The sequence below is a fragment of the Mandrillus leucophaeus genome, unplaced genomic scaffold (assembly GCF_000951045.1).
Source record: "Mandrillus leucophaeus isolate KB7577 unplaced genomic scaffold, Mleu.le_1.0 Scaffold301, whole genome shotgun sequence".
NCBI classification, from domain to species: Eukaryota; Metazoa; Chordata; class Mammalia; order Primates; family Cercopithecidae; genus Mandrillus; species Mandrillus leucophaeus.
In genome coordinates, this window is record NW_012103155.1 from 889,828 (window position 1) to 909,458 (window position 19,631).

Here is a 19,631-nt window from a genome sequence, read left to right on the forward strand (position 1 = left end):
AGCGGCCCTTGACAAGGCCTGGCATTGTGCTCCTTGTCCCGAGAAGTTTCCTGGCTCCACAGTGCATGAATGCTAGAGCAGCAGCAACAGGAACTTGTTCCTTGAAAACTTGGTGTTAGGTTATACATGTTGGCCACCTTTAAGACAACCTGAAATAGGAAGCATTTATACTTTTCAAAGAAGAAAATACTAAACATGAACAATACGTTATATTTTCCTAAGATGCTCTACTTTTCTTCTACAATATTGCATACAACCTTTTCCTTCCATAGCTGTCAGACTTCTGAAACTGAAGCAGACTGATACTGAGGGTCATAACTGAGATGCAGTTTTTTCTGCCTGTGTCTTTTACAACTGTCCCTCAGAGCTTTCTCTTTAAAAGACCGAGTCTTTTCCAAAGTAAAGGATCCTAAACAGTAAAATGTAATAGTTGTTTTTAACTTTTAAAAGTATCTTATTTCCAGATAATATAGGAGCACATAAAGAAAATGTATTTTTAGTCCTACTACCTAGAGACAGCCACTGCTAAGTTGGTGGTGTGTATCCTTGTTGGATTTTTTTTTTCATTTATATATGTATAAATTCATATTCATAAGTATATATTTATATATGTATAACTGAATCCTACTACCTATACAGTTTTATAATCTTCTGTTTTCACGTAGCAATATATAAGATTGTCCATTTTTCCATGGACGTTCTCAATGTTATTCTTTTAATGTTTGCATAGTATTCAGTGTTTGTCTGCATTACAATTTATTTAATCAGTCCCTTGTTATTGGATATCAAGGGTCCCCCCCAAAAAAATTGTTAATATAAACAATGGTGGGATAAAATGACTCAAAACAGTATTCACATTTTTCAGGCTATTGGTACAAATTGTCAAAATGACTTTTAAAAAGATGGAATCTGCAATTCTAACAGTTTTCATGAGAGACAGAGACAGAGGGAGACAGAATGTTTCAAAGGCCTGACCAACTCTGTGCTTATCATTAAAATTTTTTAATGATTGAAGGGTATAAAATTATATCTTCCATTTAAAGTCTTTCATTTATTGATTCCTAGTGCTCTTAAGCATTTTGTTCATGGGGAGACATTGGTATTTGCTCGTGTGTGTGTGTGTGTGTGTGTGTGTGTGTGTGTGTGTTTTGGGTTTTTTTTGTTTGTTTGTTTGTTTGTTTTTGAGACAAGGTCTTGCCCTGTCGCCCAGGCTGGAGTGCAATGGCACAATCTTCACTCACTGCAGCCTCTACTTCCTGGGCTCAAGTGATCCTCCCACCTCAGCCTTCCATGTAACTGGGACTACAGGCATGCACCACGACGCTCGGCTAATTTTTGTATTTTTTGTAGAGACGGGGTTTCTGCCATGTTGCCCAGGCTGTTCTCGAATTTCTGAACTCAAGTGATCCTCCTGCCTCGGTCTCCCAAAGTGCTGGGATTACAGGAGTGAGCCACCATATACAGTCTTGTATTTTCTTTTACTGTCATTTCTTACTCTGTTTGGTGGCTTGTCTAGGTTGGATTTTTTGTTTAGTTGTTGCTATTGATTTTTTATTATTATGAAATGTTTTTACCAAAATAGAAAGAATAAGATAATGAATCACTATATTCCCATCACCCATATTGAACATGTATCAACATTTTGCCACACTTAGTTTACCAGTCCTTTTTCCTCCTGTATTTTAAGTCACATCCCAGACATCAAACATTCATTCCCAGATTCTTTGGTATATATCTCTGAAAAGTAAGGAGATTTTCCATGATACTCTTTCACATCTTACAAAATTAACAACACCTTTAGTTTTTCATAGCTGTAAAGTTTCTGTTTCATTGGCCCCAGCCAAGTGTGCAGCCGCATCAACGAAACTGGAGGAGAGGAAACCCAGCTTAGCTGCCTTGTCATCTCCAAAAATTAAAGAAGAAAATCTGCTGCCTATATGCTTGTAGAGTGATGGAGTACACTTGAGTCCCCTCTGCCCACAGGCCCATTTAGAAACCCACTGAATCTGCAATGCCAGCCTCAATTTTTAGATAAATGTCCCAGCTGAAACTTGCGAATGTATAGGAATAATCCAAGTTTTATTCACAACAGCCCCTCTTTCTTTGAAAATGTGTGAGCCCAACATGATCAATGACTGAGTTTTCAGGCCTAACCCGCTGGGGCCACAGGAGGTCCCTGTTATGTCCCTTGTATGGTCAAATAAGGAATTTTCTCTTTCAGATGGTCGGGGTTGTCTTCAGGGCAGAGACTCACAGTCATTTTTAATCTTGGGCACTCTTGTCCACCCCCACATTCCCTAACCTGCCACCCGGGGTCCTTTTCATTACAATAAATAAAATCCCTTAGGAACAGGGGTTCCCATTTCTGTGGTATTGAAAAGGGAAGGGCAATGTTCAAAGGGCAATGTACCATGAAAACTTTTCTTTCATTATAGATTACCTTTTTAATTGACTGTAAGAATGTTAGTAAGACAACTGGCCCTGACTGTTATAGGTAACATGTTAATATCTGGGCACATTTCAGAAGCAACAGCTATACAACTGCTTATTCAAAATGAAAATGAGGAAGTTAGGAAGACCACACATGGTCCTAGGCCACATGGAGTGATTGCTACTGCAGAACAAAAGGACTGTATCAGGGTTTTCTTCTATATTTCACATGATACTGATGCAACTGTATAGAGTGTTTACATTTTATTTTTTAAAGTGTTTGAAATTCTTTTACAAAAATATGTAGAACTAAGCAGTTAATATATTTCAAATACAATTACTTATAAATATGTTACACAACATGTACATATAAATATATAAAAATATATAAAAATAAATATATAAAAAGAAATGTTAAGCATCTATTATTTTAAATTATTAGCAAATAAAAGGAAGTAATATTTGAGAAAAACAAAATCACTAAAGTGAAGAAAACTGCGTTAATCATGAAAATTAAGTTGAAAATGAAATACTGTTATTTGATATTTTCAGAAACTGAAATATGTAAAAATAAGTGTTTTTGTTTTTGAGTTGTGAGCTTATTTTCATGTAAGCTATTCCAGCTTTTCGAAGAATGTCTTCTCACCTTAAAGTGCTTGAGGAAATGTTGAGGAGATAGTTATAACTAATACAAAGATTTCCTTTATTCCTTATCTTTGAATAAACCCACCTTTCTTATTTGATATGTTTAAGAAGCATTAAAAAAACAACAACAACAAAAAAAGACACCTCTTTTGTCCTTTGGCAAGGCCTGTAATCTGTTATTATTAGCAAGCTCTAGTTTTTGTTCAAAGAAAACATTTCCGGTTTGTTCTCATTTCCTTCAGTTTCATTATATGAAACATAGATATGGAGATCCCATATGCAAGTTACCTGTATCCATTTAAATTCTGTAACATGCATATTTCACATATTCAAAATATTTTTGAACTAAAGTCAGATTAATTCTTGACATAACTTTGGTCTATTGCCTGCCTTTTCTTGTGGCTTTTGGAGACATGGAAAACTGTTTTCTCAACTACTGCTTCCTGTTCACTTCAAAATGTTAATGCCGTGTGTCACTCCTGGAGGGTTTCTCAAGGTCTAAGTGATTCAGAGGTCAGAGTTTTTAAAATACTGGCTCAGTGATTTTGGACAAATCTATGGCATTTCAGTTCTTAAAAAATAACATGATGTATCAACATGGAAAACCAGTATTGCAGTGGCTTAACAACTGGGTCTGAGTAGAGAGGAGGAAGACACTGTTACCAGGAAGGATAGAAAACCACCTGGTGAGGGGCCCAGGGGCTGAGGTCGGCTGGGGAGCAGGTAGCAGTTAGAGGGAGAACACGCTGAACACGCTGGCTCCCACAGAACTGTTCTACCCCACACTGGGACTTCAGCTCTCTTTTTGCAATATATAGTTTCTCAGACATATATCTAAGTGAGATAACTTGTTTTAAAAATTTCCTTAAAGTAACGCAAAAGAAAATTTAAAATTACCCCAGATTCTTTCAGACATGTTTCACCCAGCTCTCGAAAGAAATCTGTAAACCCTGTTAGGTCACATAATATATGGCTGAATATATATATGATAATCGAGTACTTTTACTTGATTAATTCACTGAAGAATTTTTTTTTTTTTTTTTTTTTTAAGATTCACTATTTTAAAAAAATTTACTAAGGTAATTTGTCTCTGCGCAGACAGAAGTCAGGCTACCACTTTAGGATGACTTGCTAGAAACTCCTACATTTAATAGAATTTCATGCCACACTGATCTATCTAGTCACTTCTGAGTTCTAAGTAAAAACTCATTACAGTGCAGTCTTTTTTTCTTTGTTTAATCTTTTTCTTTTCTATTTGTCATTCCCAAGTTTAGTCTTGAAAGTTAGTATCTCTTAGAAAAAAAAAAAAAATGTTTCTTCTCTATTGCTCCTTTAAAACTGTTGTGTCATTACCAAAGCAAGGTCTTTTCTGAACTTTCTCTCACAGTCTGTACTCACCTTCTTTTCTTTTTTCTTTTGGTTTTGTTGTTGCTGTCAAAATGAGAATCCCTATAATGTTTGGTTTCAGTGGTGGCACTTGGGGAGGGTTGGTTTTAGGTAGGTGGGCCTTCGCTTCTGCATGAGGCAGAACTCCCTGTTGGCCGTCAGGTGTTAAAGGTGGAAATACTGGTGTCACGATAGGCACTTAGCAGGATGTATCGCTGTTTAGAGCCATCATCCTTTATGGCCTGTTTTATTATTTATTGTAAATCTTTTCCTTTCTCAGCCCTGTGCTGCTGACCCCACATCCCATACCTGGCCTGGAATTGTCCACTCACTATGACACCCCTGCCCCTTCATGTCTTAGCCCTTAGATTTTCTACAGGAGAAAAATCAAAATATACTTTCCACAGCCATTTCACTTGTATCCAGAAAAGAAACTCAAGTAGATAAAAGTTGTATAAGATCGTATTTTCAAAACTCAGGGAAATTAACAGGGGGCTTGGGCTCTTTAATGTCCATACCATCAACTTCCAGATGCTGCTACTGAATAGTTACTGAATATTTATATGAATTATGTAAGCCTTCCAGGTAGCCAGTCTTTGACCCGGGCCAAAGGGAATATGTTGTGATAGAAGATGATTTTGTTGAGTGAAAGTAAGTGATGATTCCCTCCCCATTAGCTGTTAATTTCCACCTCCTCCTCTATCAACTTTTTACCAAAAATATTAACCAGAAATAAATCTTCTTTTTTGCTTTTTTCCACTTCCTTGGCTTACTTTCTGAATGGAGGGGCTTTTTCACAATAAAATGACTACAGTCTAGGTAGGTGAAGATTCAGAAGCAGGGGCTATATGGTGTTCACAAACAGGCTCCTTTTCTGGAATAGTGGGTGACTGGCTGAAGTTACCAGTTGGAGGACAGCACAAACATGCTTTGGGGCACATCGTAAAGTCCAGTGTATTTCATGGATTGTTTTACTCCCTGGGAAGATGTAGCCCACTTCATCCTGTGTCCGGTGCCTCCTGGAACTTGCCTCTCCACTGCCCACTGCCAACAGTGACAGTCACTGAGCAGCATGAACGAGGTGTCAGCCTCACAACCCCTTACTGAAGTGCTTTGTCCACCGCAAAGCTGGGTGTCACCTGAGAACGGATGTGCTTCTGTACTTTACAGTCACTGTGAGGCACAGGAGAAGAAAAAGAACTTATATACGACCCAGCATTCTAAAAATGAACGGGACAGAGTTACACATGGAGTATCTTCTGTTTTCTTAGTACCTTGTGCAGAGAGTTAAGAATAACCAGTGTTATTGGAGACCTAATCCCATGAAGCAAGCTCTGCTCTATAGGGCATGCTCCAAGCTTAGTTTTTTCTCCTTCCTAAAGCATGAAGCTAACCTGGGCACCAGAAGGATTAATACACAGATGTGTATGTAGCCATAGTGCCACCATGTGCTTTACAGCTTTGGCGAAATAGAAGCTTACAAACAACTAACGACCTTGTTACCCTTCCTTCTTCATTTAGAGTTAATAGCAGAGACAGGCTTGCTCTCGGAAGCTGTAGGTACAGCAGTGGCAAATGTTTAGAGTTGCAAATTGACCAGGCCCACGAGTGACAGAAGTTTTAGAAAATTGGGGCGTATCTTAACTTCTATAGGGAAATAAAGACAAAAATTATTTTTACTTGCTCTATTTGTCAATAGAAAAGTCTTTCCACTTCCTTCAGTACCTTTACACTGAAATGACTGGTGCCTACTCCCCTCCATCACCCCTTTCTCTTTCTCTTCCTTTTCTCTATCTGTTCCAAGGATTCATGGGTCTCTATTGTCCATAAATTCCTTAGGTGTTAACGGACCAACGAAAGGCAGTGTAGCTGAGCGGGAAAGAGTGCAGATGTGGAAGCCAACGTGCTCAACTCATGGGCATGAGCAACTACCTAACTTCTTTGTGCCTAAGTCTCCACATCTGTAAAATAGGGATAATGCAGTAGTCCTTCCTTATCCACAGGGAATATGTTTCAATACCCACTGTGGTTGGCCAGGCACGGTGGCTCATGCCTGTAATCCCAGCACTTTGGGAGGCCCAGGCAGGCAGGTCACATGAGGTCAGGAGTTCGAGACCAGCCTGGCCAACATGGCAAAATCCCATCTCTACTAAGAATACAAAAATTAGCCAGGCATGGTGGCACACGCCTGTAATCCCAGCTACTTGGGAGGCTGAGGCTGGAGAATTGCTTGAATCCAGGAGGCGGAGGTTGCAGTGAGCCGAGATTGCGCTATTGCACTCCCGCCTGGGCGACAAGAGCAAAACTCTGTCTCAAAAAAGAAAAAAAGACCCACAGTGGTTGCCGGAAACCTCAGATAGTGCTGAACCCTATATACACGATGCTTTTTCCTATGCATACATATGGTAAAGTTTAATTTATAATTTAGGCTTAGTAAGAGATTAACAACAGTAACTAATAATAAAATAGGACAGTTAGAACAATATTCTGCATAACAGTATTGTTATTCTGGACTAAGAGTTATGTGCATATGGTCTCGCTCTCAAACTATCTTATTGTACTGTACTATGGATAACTGAAATCAGAAAGCCAAACCATGGATAAGGGGGGACTGCTATAATAATGGTAGCTACTCTCATAGGGTTCTTATGAGGACCAAGTGAAGTTAATACACACAAAGCACCTTCAATCAGTGCCAGATACTTAGTGTTTGTTGCTAGTTTTTATTGAGCATGTACTATGTACTGAGGACTTTAACATGAAACATCTCATTTGAACCCTTACAGCACCCCTCTAGAAGATGGCATTGTTAAACCTCTTTTTCAGTGATGAAACTGAGACTAGAGTAGTTATTGACTGGACAAAGGTCCCTTAACTATGAAGTAACCAATATGAAATTCAGACTCCAATTTTTCTGATTCCAAACTTTCTGCAAAACCACCACACTCCCTACCTCCTGGCATGAACGGATCCGAATGCAGAGCATGGCGGCTGCATGTTTGGTCTGAGACCAATTCCCTGTTAACCTAATGTCTTCTCTCTGTAGCGAAGACTTACACCAGCCTTAAGCTGCCTTGCCTTCTGAAAGTTTCTCCATTGATTCTTTGCCCCACAGAAACATTGGCAGCCCAGTTGTGCATTTTTAGTATCCAGCAGCACTCCCTTCTAATTCTCTGCTCCCTCAGAAGAAATTTCTTCTTTTCTATGCAGGATAAAGCTGGCATCCAGGGTAGAAAATTATTTTGAATGTTGTTTCCCTCAGTGATTGTCTCCCTTTCAATTCAGTTTCTTCTGAGCAGCTCAGTGATAATAGGGCTCCACTCCTCACATCAGCAGGAATCTGCACTTTTGAAGAGAGCATGTGAAGACACAGCGCTAGCCCATTGCCACTACTTAGCAAGACCCAGGAGACTACTGCCACCTCATAGCACAGCAGCCTCTGCTCGCTTCACCTAGAAAGCTAAGTGAAGGTTATTCTTAAATGTACCTGTGGTCTTGACCAGCCCTCTCTTTTAAACTCTTCTTCAACCTGCATGTGTCGCTGCTGGCTGGCGATGTTGGCCACTAGCATTACCATGTCCCATCTGGACTGCTGCACTGGCCACACGCCTTGTCTTCTGCAAGTCCCCCAGGCCGCACTGCCTGCTGCAACCACATGGAGCTTTCTGAAACTGAAGTCCGGTTCCCTGATCCCCTTACCTAAGACACTGCAGTGCCCTCACTACTGCTGGGACAAAGCCATGATCATTGGCACACAGGGTCCAGCCTCCTTTCCCTCCACCATGGGCCTTCCTCCAGCTCTGCAGGCTGGCTGTGCTCTCTCCCAGTGCTGGGGCCACCTTCCCCAGCTCCTTGAAACAAACGCTAAGGACCCTACTGTCCATTCCGCTCATGGTGGCTTTTGCAGGAAGGCCCTTCCTGGGCTCCCCGGCCGGGCCAGGCCCCGTGGTCACACTGTGTCCCCTCCTCCACTGCCTTAGCCACCCTTGCAAGTTATGAGATGTTTGGTAGAAAGCGACATATCTGCCCCTTTGCTTCTCCCCACTTTCTGCCTCCTACTAGCCTATAGCCAGTGTTCACTTCTTAAGCCTATTTAAATTGTTTTGTGTTTAAGATACAAAGAAAAACCATGGCATACAAAGTGGTGCTAAATCTAGCCTAACATAGTCATGTAAAACTGTATTATCTATCAATGTATGTTTTACTTTAAAAAAAAGTCTCTTCCATTTTCATCTTAACATTCTCTTTTTAAAATGGAATAATAGCAACTATAGCCTTGTGGCATGTTTAGCAAAGCAGCACTAGTCCTGGTAGTCCTAGGCTTGGTCTGTTGTTCTGCTCCAGATCTGCTAGGAGATCTGGCCCAGGATAGTGGTTGGGGGTAGTGATCCCTCCTGGCTGTGTCTCCCCGCCTTCTGGGAAGGTTCAGCCAATCAGAGGCACTGGTGAGAGGTAGGGGTGGGACTTAAGGTAGAACCTGGGTATTTATCTCCTCTAGTGCCCCACCTCCCATGACCTGGGCTCCATTTATCTCCTCCTTTTGTCCCTCCAGCCTCAGGGTGGCAATGGCTTCCTGCCCTTCTTATCTCTGGGCTGTGTTACTACCCCATGGAACTTCCACTATATGGGTACCCAGTTCCTATGGTTGAATTTCTTCTGTTGTAAATAAATAGGGCTTTCCATTTTCTAGGTTGGACTCTGATGGATACTCTAGTATTCTCATATGTGATCGTCGTACTTGTTCACATTTTATTTTAGAGGCCTGGAAGATGGACCCTGTGACCGAGTTAGAATCCTCTGATTAAAAACTTCCAATCCTTTGTGTTCACTATGGTCATGGTTTTAGGGGGAACCCTGGCAGGATGTCTGGTGACCCTAGTTCTAGTTCTAGCTGAGTCACTAGGGGAGCTTAGGATCACTCAGGTCAGGGCCTCTCTTTCATGTTAAATGAGTTAGCTCCTTCGGGTCCCTTCTGGCAGCCCCATTTTCTGACTTTAACTCCTTCAGAACCAACACAATTTCAAGTTGCAGTTGTCATTTCTGTGGGGACCGGTGACATATTTCCTTCAGTGTATGGGTCCCTGGCCCCAGCCATCTGTCTTGATGTGTGCAGTGGGTCCCTGAGGGATCAGGTGACAGAATATGGGTGAGCCAAGGCAACTCCATCTCTACCGGGAAAACCAGACAGGCCCTTTCTGATTCTGACCCAGGCAGGGCACAACACACACACAGAGAATAGAGCAAGAGGAAAATATACTGCTCAGCTGTCCTCCTCTACGGGTTTAACGGTGTTTCAAAGATGATGTTTCATATATTCCCCCCAAATATAAAACCCATAGGCAGAAGGTACAGCTGGCACTTGTCTGATGTAATGACTTTTCTTTTTCTCCATTTTAAGCACAATCTTCTTATATTCACTGAACACCATTGCAAACAACACCTTATCCAATATTGCGTATGTATGTATTTGGGGCCAGGTGCTCTGGGTGTCTTAAATAACTTTAATTTACTAAACCTCACTCCCCCTCCCCCACCCCAGCCCTTTCTTTTCAGAAGACACATTTAGACAATCACCATTCACCTCCAATTCAAAAGAACTGCTGCCCAGTGAATCTGTGCTGCACGGAAGAATATCAGCTCCAGGTATGGAAACATTGTTGGCTTTGCTTCTGCTGTTGATTGCTTAAGAATTACTTTTCTGAAACGTGTGAATTTTCAGATACTTTCAGCTTACGGATGTAGTTATTCATATAAGGCTAGGTTTTAGAAAAGAAGGAGAAACTCAATTTAAGCTACAAAAGTTTATTAAAATGTTTACAGTAATAAGCCTCTTCATCTTTGCTTTAAGAGCTTATTGTTCTTTACCTGCTGATATTTCACCCACATAATGAATTTCTTTTTCTTAAAATGACGAAGTATAACCTGAAAATAATTTGCTTCACACATTGTATTTCAGGCTGGCAGCCAGGAATATAAGGGAGGGCAGTGGCGAGAGTGCTAGTCCCCCAGTAGGGCAGGTCATGACCCTAGGGGGTGTGGTCCCCACAAAGACCACCTCAGTTTGCATGGAAACCAGACAGTTCATTGAGGAAACCTTGCCACCCAGACTTTTGTCTCTCTTCTTGGCCGTAGTATCTACATATATCCATCCAGTGCTCCATTTTGCCATCTCAGCCATCAGCACATCATTTTTTATCCATTCTTCCTTTCTTCATTTCTCCTTTCCCGGGTAGAATGAAGGATGTGCTTGCTGTTCCTTATCCACAGCATGGCCATCCTGGAGGGCTTACGTGTGTGTTCTCAGAGTTATTGTGAAATGAGAACATCTGAGAACCGCTGCAGTCTAGTTCATACTCCTTACCCATACCCACCTATCTAGCTGCCAGGAAGCTTCTGCCAGTTGCTACCTTGCCTCCCGGCTGTGGAGAGGATCTCCGCAGCACTCGGTAGCCTCCATCCGCATTCATTTGTCCAGGAGACCAGGGCCGCCTGTGTGCAGGGCAGGACTCACAGCCGGGTTGTTGGCCCCGCAGCCTCTTCAAGAATAAAGTCCAAGTCTCCTCCACATACTCAAGGAGCCCTGTTTCCCAGGGCACTGGAGAACTGATGAATTTGCAATGCAGAAAGAATTCAGTAACATCTGAAATATTGGCCTCGGGTATCACAGGTCATTGGAAATGGCTTGTGACAAACTGGGGGTGGAGGATGGGGGTGGGGAAGAAAACTGTCATTCTTGAGTCTCATAAGGGTAGTTCCGTTTCTTCTCATCGCCACACATTCAGCCAAAGAATCCAGATACCTGCATGCTTTTTAGCTTTGCAGGCAGGGCTTTTCTATTCAAACACCAGAAATAACATGCTTACACAAAAACATATTACATAATGGCTGGTTCTAGAGGTGGAGAGAAATTTTGCCTAGTTTATGTCTTCATACTCAAACAGGGGCTCTTGGAACTACTGTTTACTTCCCACAGTGTCATTTTGAATAGCCATCTCCCTGGTCCCAAAATTATTGCCCTGCTGTTAACTTGATGGATTGTGACTTTCTAATGTCAAAATAACTGCCTAGGAATTGCCTGTCAAAATGCTGTGACCCATACGGCCAGCATCCCATGATATATATACAAACCCTGCACTGCTGGCTTAATGTTTGACTTGGCTGTATTTAAAGCAGGGTTTATCGGTCAAGTTAAAACTTGACCTAAAGAGTGATTTCAGTATATGTTTAACTGTGCATAGGGGGGTTTCTGTGATTTGGTTGATAAACTTATGTTAGACATTAGATGAACCTACACTTTAAAAGCTTAACTCTTATTTGGGGGAGAAGGTCAGCATAACTGAGATTTTTAAAATGTAAATCCGTCCTGCTGAAAGATAATCAATCCACCGTACTTCACTAAAGCCTTTCTTTGGGTAGAGAAAAGCAAAATGACTACATTTACATTTTGTTAAAATAAGCAGCTAAAAAAAAGACATTTTTTTGTTTTAATAAGCAAGGTGAAAATGCTTTGGGAATGGGTTAAAATTAGAAAAAAAATTAAAATGATAGGATCAACCTTGTGGTCACGAAGTTCTCATAATCTGAAGACAGTTTTATAAGGATGGCCTCAATAATTTGAACTAATTGTGGAGAAGAAGTCTGAATTAATCAAAGTTAGCAGTGTGGAGACTTTTAAAGAAAACTTATTTCTTTCAAGTCTGGACAGTGATAAGTGGCCATGGATAAATATACCTACTATACATCTTCAATCCCTTAATCACAATTCTGAAATCCAAAAATCCCTACCAAACAAAATTTTTTTGTATAAATATTTTGTAGCAAAACCTAATGGGAGGCTATTTACTGTCCTTATTTATTGCAACAAGGGGTGAAATTTATATATTTTGTTGCAGAACTATCAGTGCACTTGACTATGAAGTGTTGTTCCAGGCCCACTGGGATGTTACATAAAGTGTGTTTTATGTACCATGTTCTGGTCCTAAAATGAGAAAGAAGTATGAATCCCAAATTACATCTGCCCCCAGGGGATTCAGATAAATATTGTGAATCTACATTTATTTTAGTAATCTGCTAAATTCTGTGCTGGGAGCAAGGACACTGAAGCTACAGTTGAGGATCTTAGAGTTCTGGAGTATAAGAGTCATGGGTTCTCATAGAACATTTCATCTGGGATAATAAGATTGGAGTGTGAAAGGAAAATATGAAAAGAAATTTTTGAAAGACCAATCCGGCAGCAGATTACTGAATCATTGGAGAGGACTGGGGGCAAAAGACAGGAGCCCAGCCAGGATCCTCTAGTTCCAGGGCAGCTTTATTAATGAGGGCCTGAGTTAGAGAGAAAAAGAGGAGTGGGGTGGGAGAAGCAGACAGAGGATGAGTTGGCTGGTTGAAGACTGGTTAGCTTTGCTAATAAGCACGTTGAATTAGGAAATGATAGTGGCTGTGCAGAAATGGGGAAGCCAGAAAAGAGACAGCTGGCTTTAGTGACTAGGTAGAAAATGATTTGTTGTTAGTATACAAATGAAAGCCTCAGAATCTTTAGAAATCTTCTCTTAGGTAGTTTAAACATTACTATTAAAAAACTCTTTCTACCCTTTATTTACTTAGCAAACCTCTTCTTTCAGCAGATAATACAAAAATAAATGTCAGCACAGAGAATTCTCTCAGATTCCCAATTAGTAGAGACCATAATTAATGAGATATAATGTGCCTAGTTCCATTTCCCTTGCAAATGCTGAAAATACATAGCATTATTTCAACAATATATACAGCATTGGTATATAGTTATGTCCCTTCTACCAATAGGATGAAGAGTCCAGATGCCTTCAGATTAAGACCACCGGGTAAGGAGGTGCCAGAAGAGAATATCATTTAGGGCGTAACAGCTGCTGGGCCAAGGGGATCCATGGTATCCTCAGTGTGTTGTGCTTGTGTTTCAGGCCTGTTGGAGAAGGAAGCCAGCAGTGAGGGGGATTGCAAAGTAGGGAGAGGTTGGTAGAACTGTGGACTGTGAAGAAATCGAGAATAGCACAGTTAACTAGGCATTTGCCTTCGGCAGATGGCATCTGAAACTCACAGCTGCCACCGTCCCAGAGAAACAGAATAAACACAGAGCTTCACGGTGTCCTGGCTGCGGTTGTTGCCAGTATTTCTAGACTGACTTTCCTGAGAACTAAAGAATGCTCATGTTAGCCAAGACCTAACATTTTCACTTGCTGCGAATGTCTTAGGCAGAGGTAGCATCAGGAATCTTTAATAAAATGGTGAGTTAAAAACTGCTGTCACCTTCTGCGGGAGGGATGTGAGGACAAAATATCCTTCGAGCCATAAATAGATTACTGAATGTACCCTGGGGGGTGATGTTGCTGCTGGTGACTTTACAAAAGAAATAAAAGAGCTTTCCTATCATGGGGGAGATAGAAATTACAGACTACGTGTAATTTAATGTGCTTTATTTAATTTATAGTTGTCTCACTTTGTGCAAGATTTACATCAATAGAAGAAAGATTCCGAGGTCAGGTGATTTTCGGGGCACGTGGGTAATTCTGTATTAAAAGAAGACCCATTGCCATTGTACCTGCAGCTGTCCCTGTTTCCCATCATCTTGCTGTAAGCAAAGGCTGTTAAGAGAAGAATTTATATCCCAGTACTGCTTTTAAACAATGTGGAGCTTCCATTCTGTGTTATTATGATTTTGAAGTCACAGTATGTTTGCTCTGTATTAAGCCAAAAAACAAAAACACAACCAGAGCGGGTGTGAAGGAAAATGTGGGTCTCCATGGAATTCTCTCCGAGTGTTTGGAGTCCCCGATGCTTCCGTGTGTTATTTCAGATGCAGCCTGGAGTGAGATGATGTAAAGCACATCTGCAATTATATTCGTCAATCCCTTTCCTCATTATTTCCTAACTTGCATTTAAAAAAAAAAAAAACTCATTTTGTTGGTTTTGTTTATAACGTACGAACAAGAAAAGATGAACATCAGCACCCATCACAAAAACAAGCTTTTTATGATAGGCAGGGGGAAGTTTTAGTTTCTTCCAGGACCTGCTATGCCAGTCAGAATTTGACGTTCAATCAAAAGTCTGGTTTGGAATTGTCTGCCTTGTCCCCAGTCTTGTTCTTGATCCATTTCCCCCTCTCTGGTCTGCCTATCAATCTAATATACTGTGTCATATACTTTCCTGAAATCTGAATAAATGATGCCTTGCATTAGAGTGCCACCTGCAACTAGCTCTCAGCCTGACACACTCCTGGTCAGATGTGAATGACCTCTTTAAGACAGTTGGCTTAAAAAGATATGTCTCAATGTGTGCACGTCACCTTCCTTTGTGTTAAGACTTCCGACTCACGCCTCAAGAGAGAGAGACACACATATAAAGCTGTCTTGGATTATATTACAGCAAACTATTTTCTTCAATCCATTCTCAAACACAGCAGATTCTTTTTCAATTTAGACAAAGTCATAGATAAACAATAGAACATTGGATGTTGGTGTGTATCGTTTTGTAACTTGAGCTCCTTTGTGATGAGACAAATTCATTTTGTACAGAGAAAGAAGCTAGCAGTTTTCAAGGATCTATTAAATTGTCAGGCACAGGACATATGTCATCTCATTTTTAATTCTGGAAACAACTCATTGAGATATAGGAATTATCCACAATTTACAAATTACTACCTGGAGGTGTAGAGAGATTTAATAACTTGTTCAAAGTCATACAGTTGGGGAGGGGCAGCACAGGAATTCAGACCCAGAACTGCACAGCACATTTTCTCTCTTTCTGCCCTATCTTGCTGCCTGCTAAGTCAGAAAATGTGTCACCAGACACTGACCAAAAGGAGCACAACTCCCAGTGTTGCCCACATTTACCCCAGCTGTTGGCATTTTAAGTATTACCGATGCACCGTCTTCTTTTAGTTAGAAATAAAAATCCTTTAAGTAAGATACTGCAATAATTTATAAGTACTTACTGTTGATTAACGGAATTCTACTTTTATTCTCTTCTATTTCTATCTTTACTCTCTTCCTTTAATGCTTTGATATCTAGTAATATCATAGTCACTTGGAACGTTTCTTTCAGTTAGGATGTCAGTAGTTTTTAATGGATCATCTGGTTCATAGAAATGGTTTTATGAAGCTGTGTTAAAACTTTCAGTTAGATAAAATATGTAATGCTCAGTTGTTTAGTGATGATCTAGTCAGCAGCATAGAAGAAAAATTTCTAGACTGGGATTCCGGAGAACTTGGGTTTGGTCCTAGCCCAATTCCCTGCAGAAAGAGATGAGAAGGTCTACAAGCTCCTTGCACATCCCTTGTATTAAAAGTTATGTCATCTTGATATGGTTTAGATCTGTGTCCCCACCCAAATCTCATCTTGAATTGTAATTCCCATGTGTTTGGATCATGGTGACGGTTTCTCCCATGCTGTTCTCATGATAGTGAGTTTTCACGAGAGCTAATGGTTTTAAGTGTTTGGCAGTTCGTCCTTCATTGGCTCACTCTTGTCTGCCTCCATGTAAGATGTGCCTGCTTCCCTTTCCGCCATGATTGTGCTTCTTGAGGTCTCCCCAGCCATACAGAGATGTGAATCAATTAAACCTCTTTTCTTTGTAAATTACCCAGTCTCTGGTAGTATTTTTATAGCAGTGTGAAAATAGACTAATACACATCTGTTATGGCACTGTAACTTTAGCCTAGACTCCTTCCTTTTCTTTCTAGGGCCAAAACTATACACTAGCACAGTAGACAATCAGTCTAGTCTAGGGGCTTTACTACTAAAATTCTCCCACCTACAGTGAAAGTTGGGAAAGAGAAAAGTCACCATACGTAGTTCTTGAAAGACACAGTACTGGGGAGAGGTAGTGACTGGGATGGGGATGAGAAGGGCTTTTAGGAAGCTGGGGCATTCTATTTCTTTATCTGATTACTCATTATATACATAGGTAATTTTGTGAAAATTCATCTATACTTATGGCAGTATTTCAGTATTTGTCAAGGTTAATTGGCTTATTTACAAATAGGTGGGTCTAGATGCCAAGTGGGCATCTTCAGGCTGTTAATAGGAGTGCACATTTGCTTCAGACTATGACAGTGATAATGATGACAATAGTTTTTCAATTATGTCACTTCTAGTTTGCAGAAACATTTCTATTTGTAACACAAACTGGTTGCCCTAAACTAATGACATGTAGGTTGATACATCTTTTTCCTGTTGCATTTCAAATCGAAAAACTGTTCCACACTGCTTATGGCATTTCTTTGATGAACTTGCAGGAGATAAGCTATAGTCTGCGTAGCTGTTTACTAGAGGGAGAAAGTTTCCTAGTTATGGATTTTCTTGATCCAGACAACGTTATTAGAGGCTAAGGATTGTGTGCTCCTTGTTAGCCCCATCTGTCCCCCACCAGCCTAGTTTGATCTTAGAGTATAGGTGTATTTCAAAGGGAAGCTGTTGACTCTATTAGAAACTAGTTATAGAGAAAGATCTTTCATTAGGCACTGTCAGCTATTTGTCTGAGTTAGCTCTTCTCAGTAATTAACTAATTAAATTAAGTTGTCAGCGCCTACAGACTAGCATTTATAGGTTCACACACTAAAGTACAGGCATACTTTTTTAAAGGGCGGTAACATTTCCAAAGGAGAAATGTGTACCCTGTTTAGATGCCTTACCTGAAGTTTCTGTAGAAAGCCACAAAGGTAAAGAAAGAAAACTGTGATTGTGTGGCCATACCTCTTTATCTCTGCCCATGTGGTTTGAGTCTGCCCAGATGGGTTGAGTCACTTCATATTAAAAATAATTATCAACACTTTCATGTTTGTACTTTGTGGGAAATGGTAACATCCGAAAGCCCTTATAAAACCCAGATCCAAGTCAAGTGTGGTGGCACACACCTATAATCCCAGCTATTCAGGATGCTGGAGTGGGAGGATCACTTGAGCCCGGAAGTTTGAGACCAGCCTGGACAGCATAGCAAGACCCCTTCTCAACAAAACCCAAATCCCATTTGAGGACTTTGTTTCTCAAGCATAGGTTATCCCCAGGGCTGTGGCCACTTTGGCCTTGGCCTGGTTTCTTCCTCTGAACAGAGCAAATTTATCAAATTTATATGTGCTCACATAATATTCCAAACACCCTTTATAAGGTCTCAGCAGTGCCTATGGTTGCTTTTTTACTTTTGCAAAGACTATTTAGATGCCTCGAGAATGAATAGTGCTATAAAAGGCCAAAATCTTGAGTATGTATAATGGATGATGGAGAGTATTTGTTTGAAAATTGCAATGCAGTGACCCTGGCTTCAGTTTGGGACTGGCTAATTCAATCTACAAGGCCTTTTCTGTATATACAATATGTTCTTCCATTCCTTTGCTATCAAAAATACATATTCTCATTTCATGCAATTTCTTCTTTGTGTTTATTTCTTTTCAGGGCAGCAACTGCCCTCTGGTAACCAGGATAGAAAAAAAGAAAAGTAATTCCGCTCATAAACTAGACCATCTATTTTCATTCAAACAAATCTGTTCTGTATTCTCTTACATAGGCCAAATGAGGGCCTCTCTGTGGTAAGGAAGACACTCCCACATCACACCATGGCTGTCTCCTGATGTAGTGATAGGAATGATGGTCCAGGGCTTCATTTTTCATTTTCTGCTATTCTCCCTCATTCAGTGTGCCTCTTAGCAAGATACTTAGCTTTTCTGTTCTCACTTTATCATTCAGAAACAAAAGATGTTCACTAGAAGTGCAAAAGTGTGGCCAGTCTTTGCATTCGCATGATATAAGTTTGACCACGCCATCCCCAGATGTTCCATTCAGATATCCCACATCAAGGTCGCTGGAGCTCTTTCAGTCCAAAGGGCTTCAAACTGAAGATGTCATTTCCCCTGCCTCCCACTTTCTTCATACCACTCCTCCAAAAATATCAGTCAATGAATTAAAACCCTCCTCTCCTGTTTTTCTGTCTTAATAGATAGCATCATAATCATCACCCACCATTGCACACACCATAAGTTTGGACACCATTTGTTTGGATTCCCCCAGAAGCAGATTGTGAGACAAATCTGAGAGCAATTTTAAGGTTTTTGTTTTGTTTTGTTTTTTTGTTTTTTCCAAGACAGAGTCTTGCTCTGTCTCCCAGGCTGGAGTGCAGTGGCATGATCTCAGCTCACTGCAACCTCCACCTCCGGGTTCAAGCAGTTATCCTGCCTCAGTCTCCTGAGTAGCTGGGATTACAGGTGCACACCACCACGCCCGGCAAATTTTTTTTTTTTTTTTTTTTTTGTATTTTTAGTAGAGACAGTGTTTCACCATGTTGGCCAGGCTGATCTCGAACTCCTGACCTCAGGTGATCCGCCTGCCTCGACCTCCCAAAGTGCTGGGACTACAGGCATGAGCCACTGCACCTGGCCTAGTTTTTTGTTTGTTTGTTTGATTTTTAGGAGGTGAGACCAGGAAACCCTGGTAGCAAGATGGAAAAGTGAGCAAAGCAAAGGAAAGCAGCCAAACAGGTTACCAATGTGGCCAACTGGAGATTAATTTCCCTGGGGACCTCTAGGACACAATGTACGACACACACTTCCAGAGTTTCCTACCTGAAGGGTGAGACAGCTGGGATGTTTATGCAGCCAGTCATCAGTTAAAGCTGCTCCCAGGAGAATTAGTTCCCCCAATCTCTGGTCTACCAAACAGGTGGGCCAACCAGGTTTCAGTGGCCAGAGAAAGCCCGTAGGAAATATGTGCAGGCACTGGTGGTGAGAAGTAAGGCATTGAAGCGTGAAGGAAAGGTGATACAGGTTGAGTATTCCTTATCCAAGATGTTCGGGATCAGAAAAGTATTTCAGATTTTAGACTTTTTTATAGATGATAGATAGATAGATAGATAGATAGATAGATAGATAGATAGATAGATAGATAGATAGATAGACAGACAGACAGACAGACAGATATTTTCATGATACTTACTGGATGAGCATCCCAAATTCAAAAATCTGCAAGCATTTCCTTTGAGCATGATGCTGGTGCTCAAAAAGCTTCGAATTCTGAGCATTTCAGATTTGGGGTTTAGATGTGTGTAAGAGAGATTGTGTGCTCCTTGTTAGCCCCATCTGTCCCCCACCAGCCTAGTTTGATCTTAGAGTATAGTTGTATTTCAAAGGGGAGCTGTTGACTCTATT

The 19,631-nt window shown here is 40.8% G+C and overlaps 1 protein-coding gene across 3 annotated transcripts in view; it reads left to right on the plus strand.

The window, feature by feature from the left end:
- LOC105544576 (zinc finger protein 827) overlaps positions 1-19,631 on the plus strand; it is a 174,983-nt gene that overhangs the window by 99,051 nt on the left and 56,301 nt on the right. For all 3 annotated transcript variants that reach the window (XM_011987130.1, XM_011987132.1, XM_011987131.1), the window contains one exon: positions 10,001-10,104. In XM_011987130.1, the coding sequence (XP_011842520.1) occupies positions 10,001-10,104 (104 nt within the window). The remainder of the gene's footprint in view (positions 1-10,000; positions 10,105-19,631) is intronic.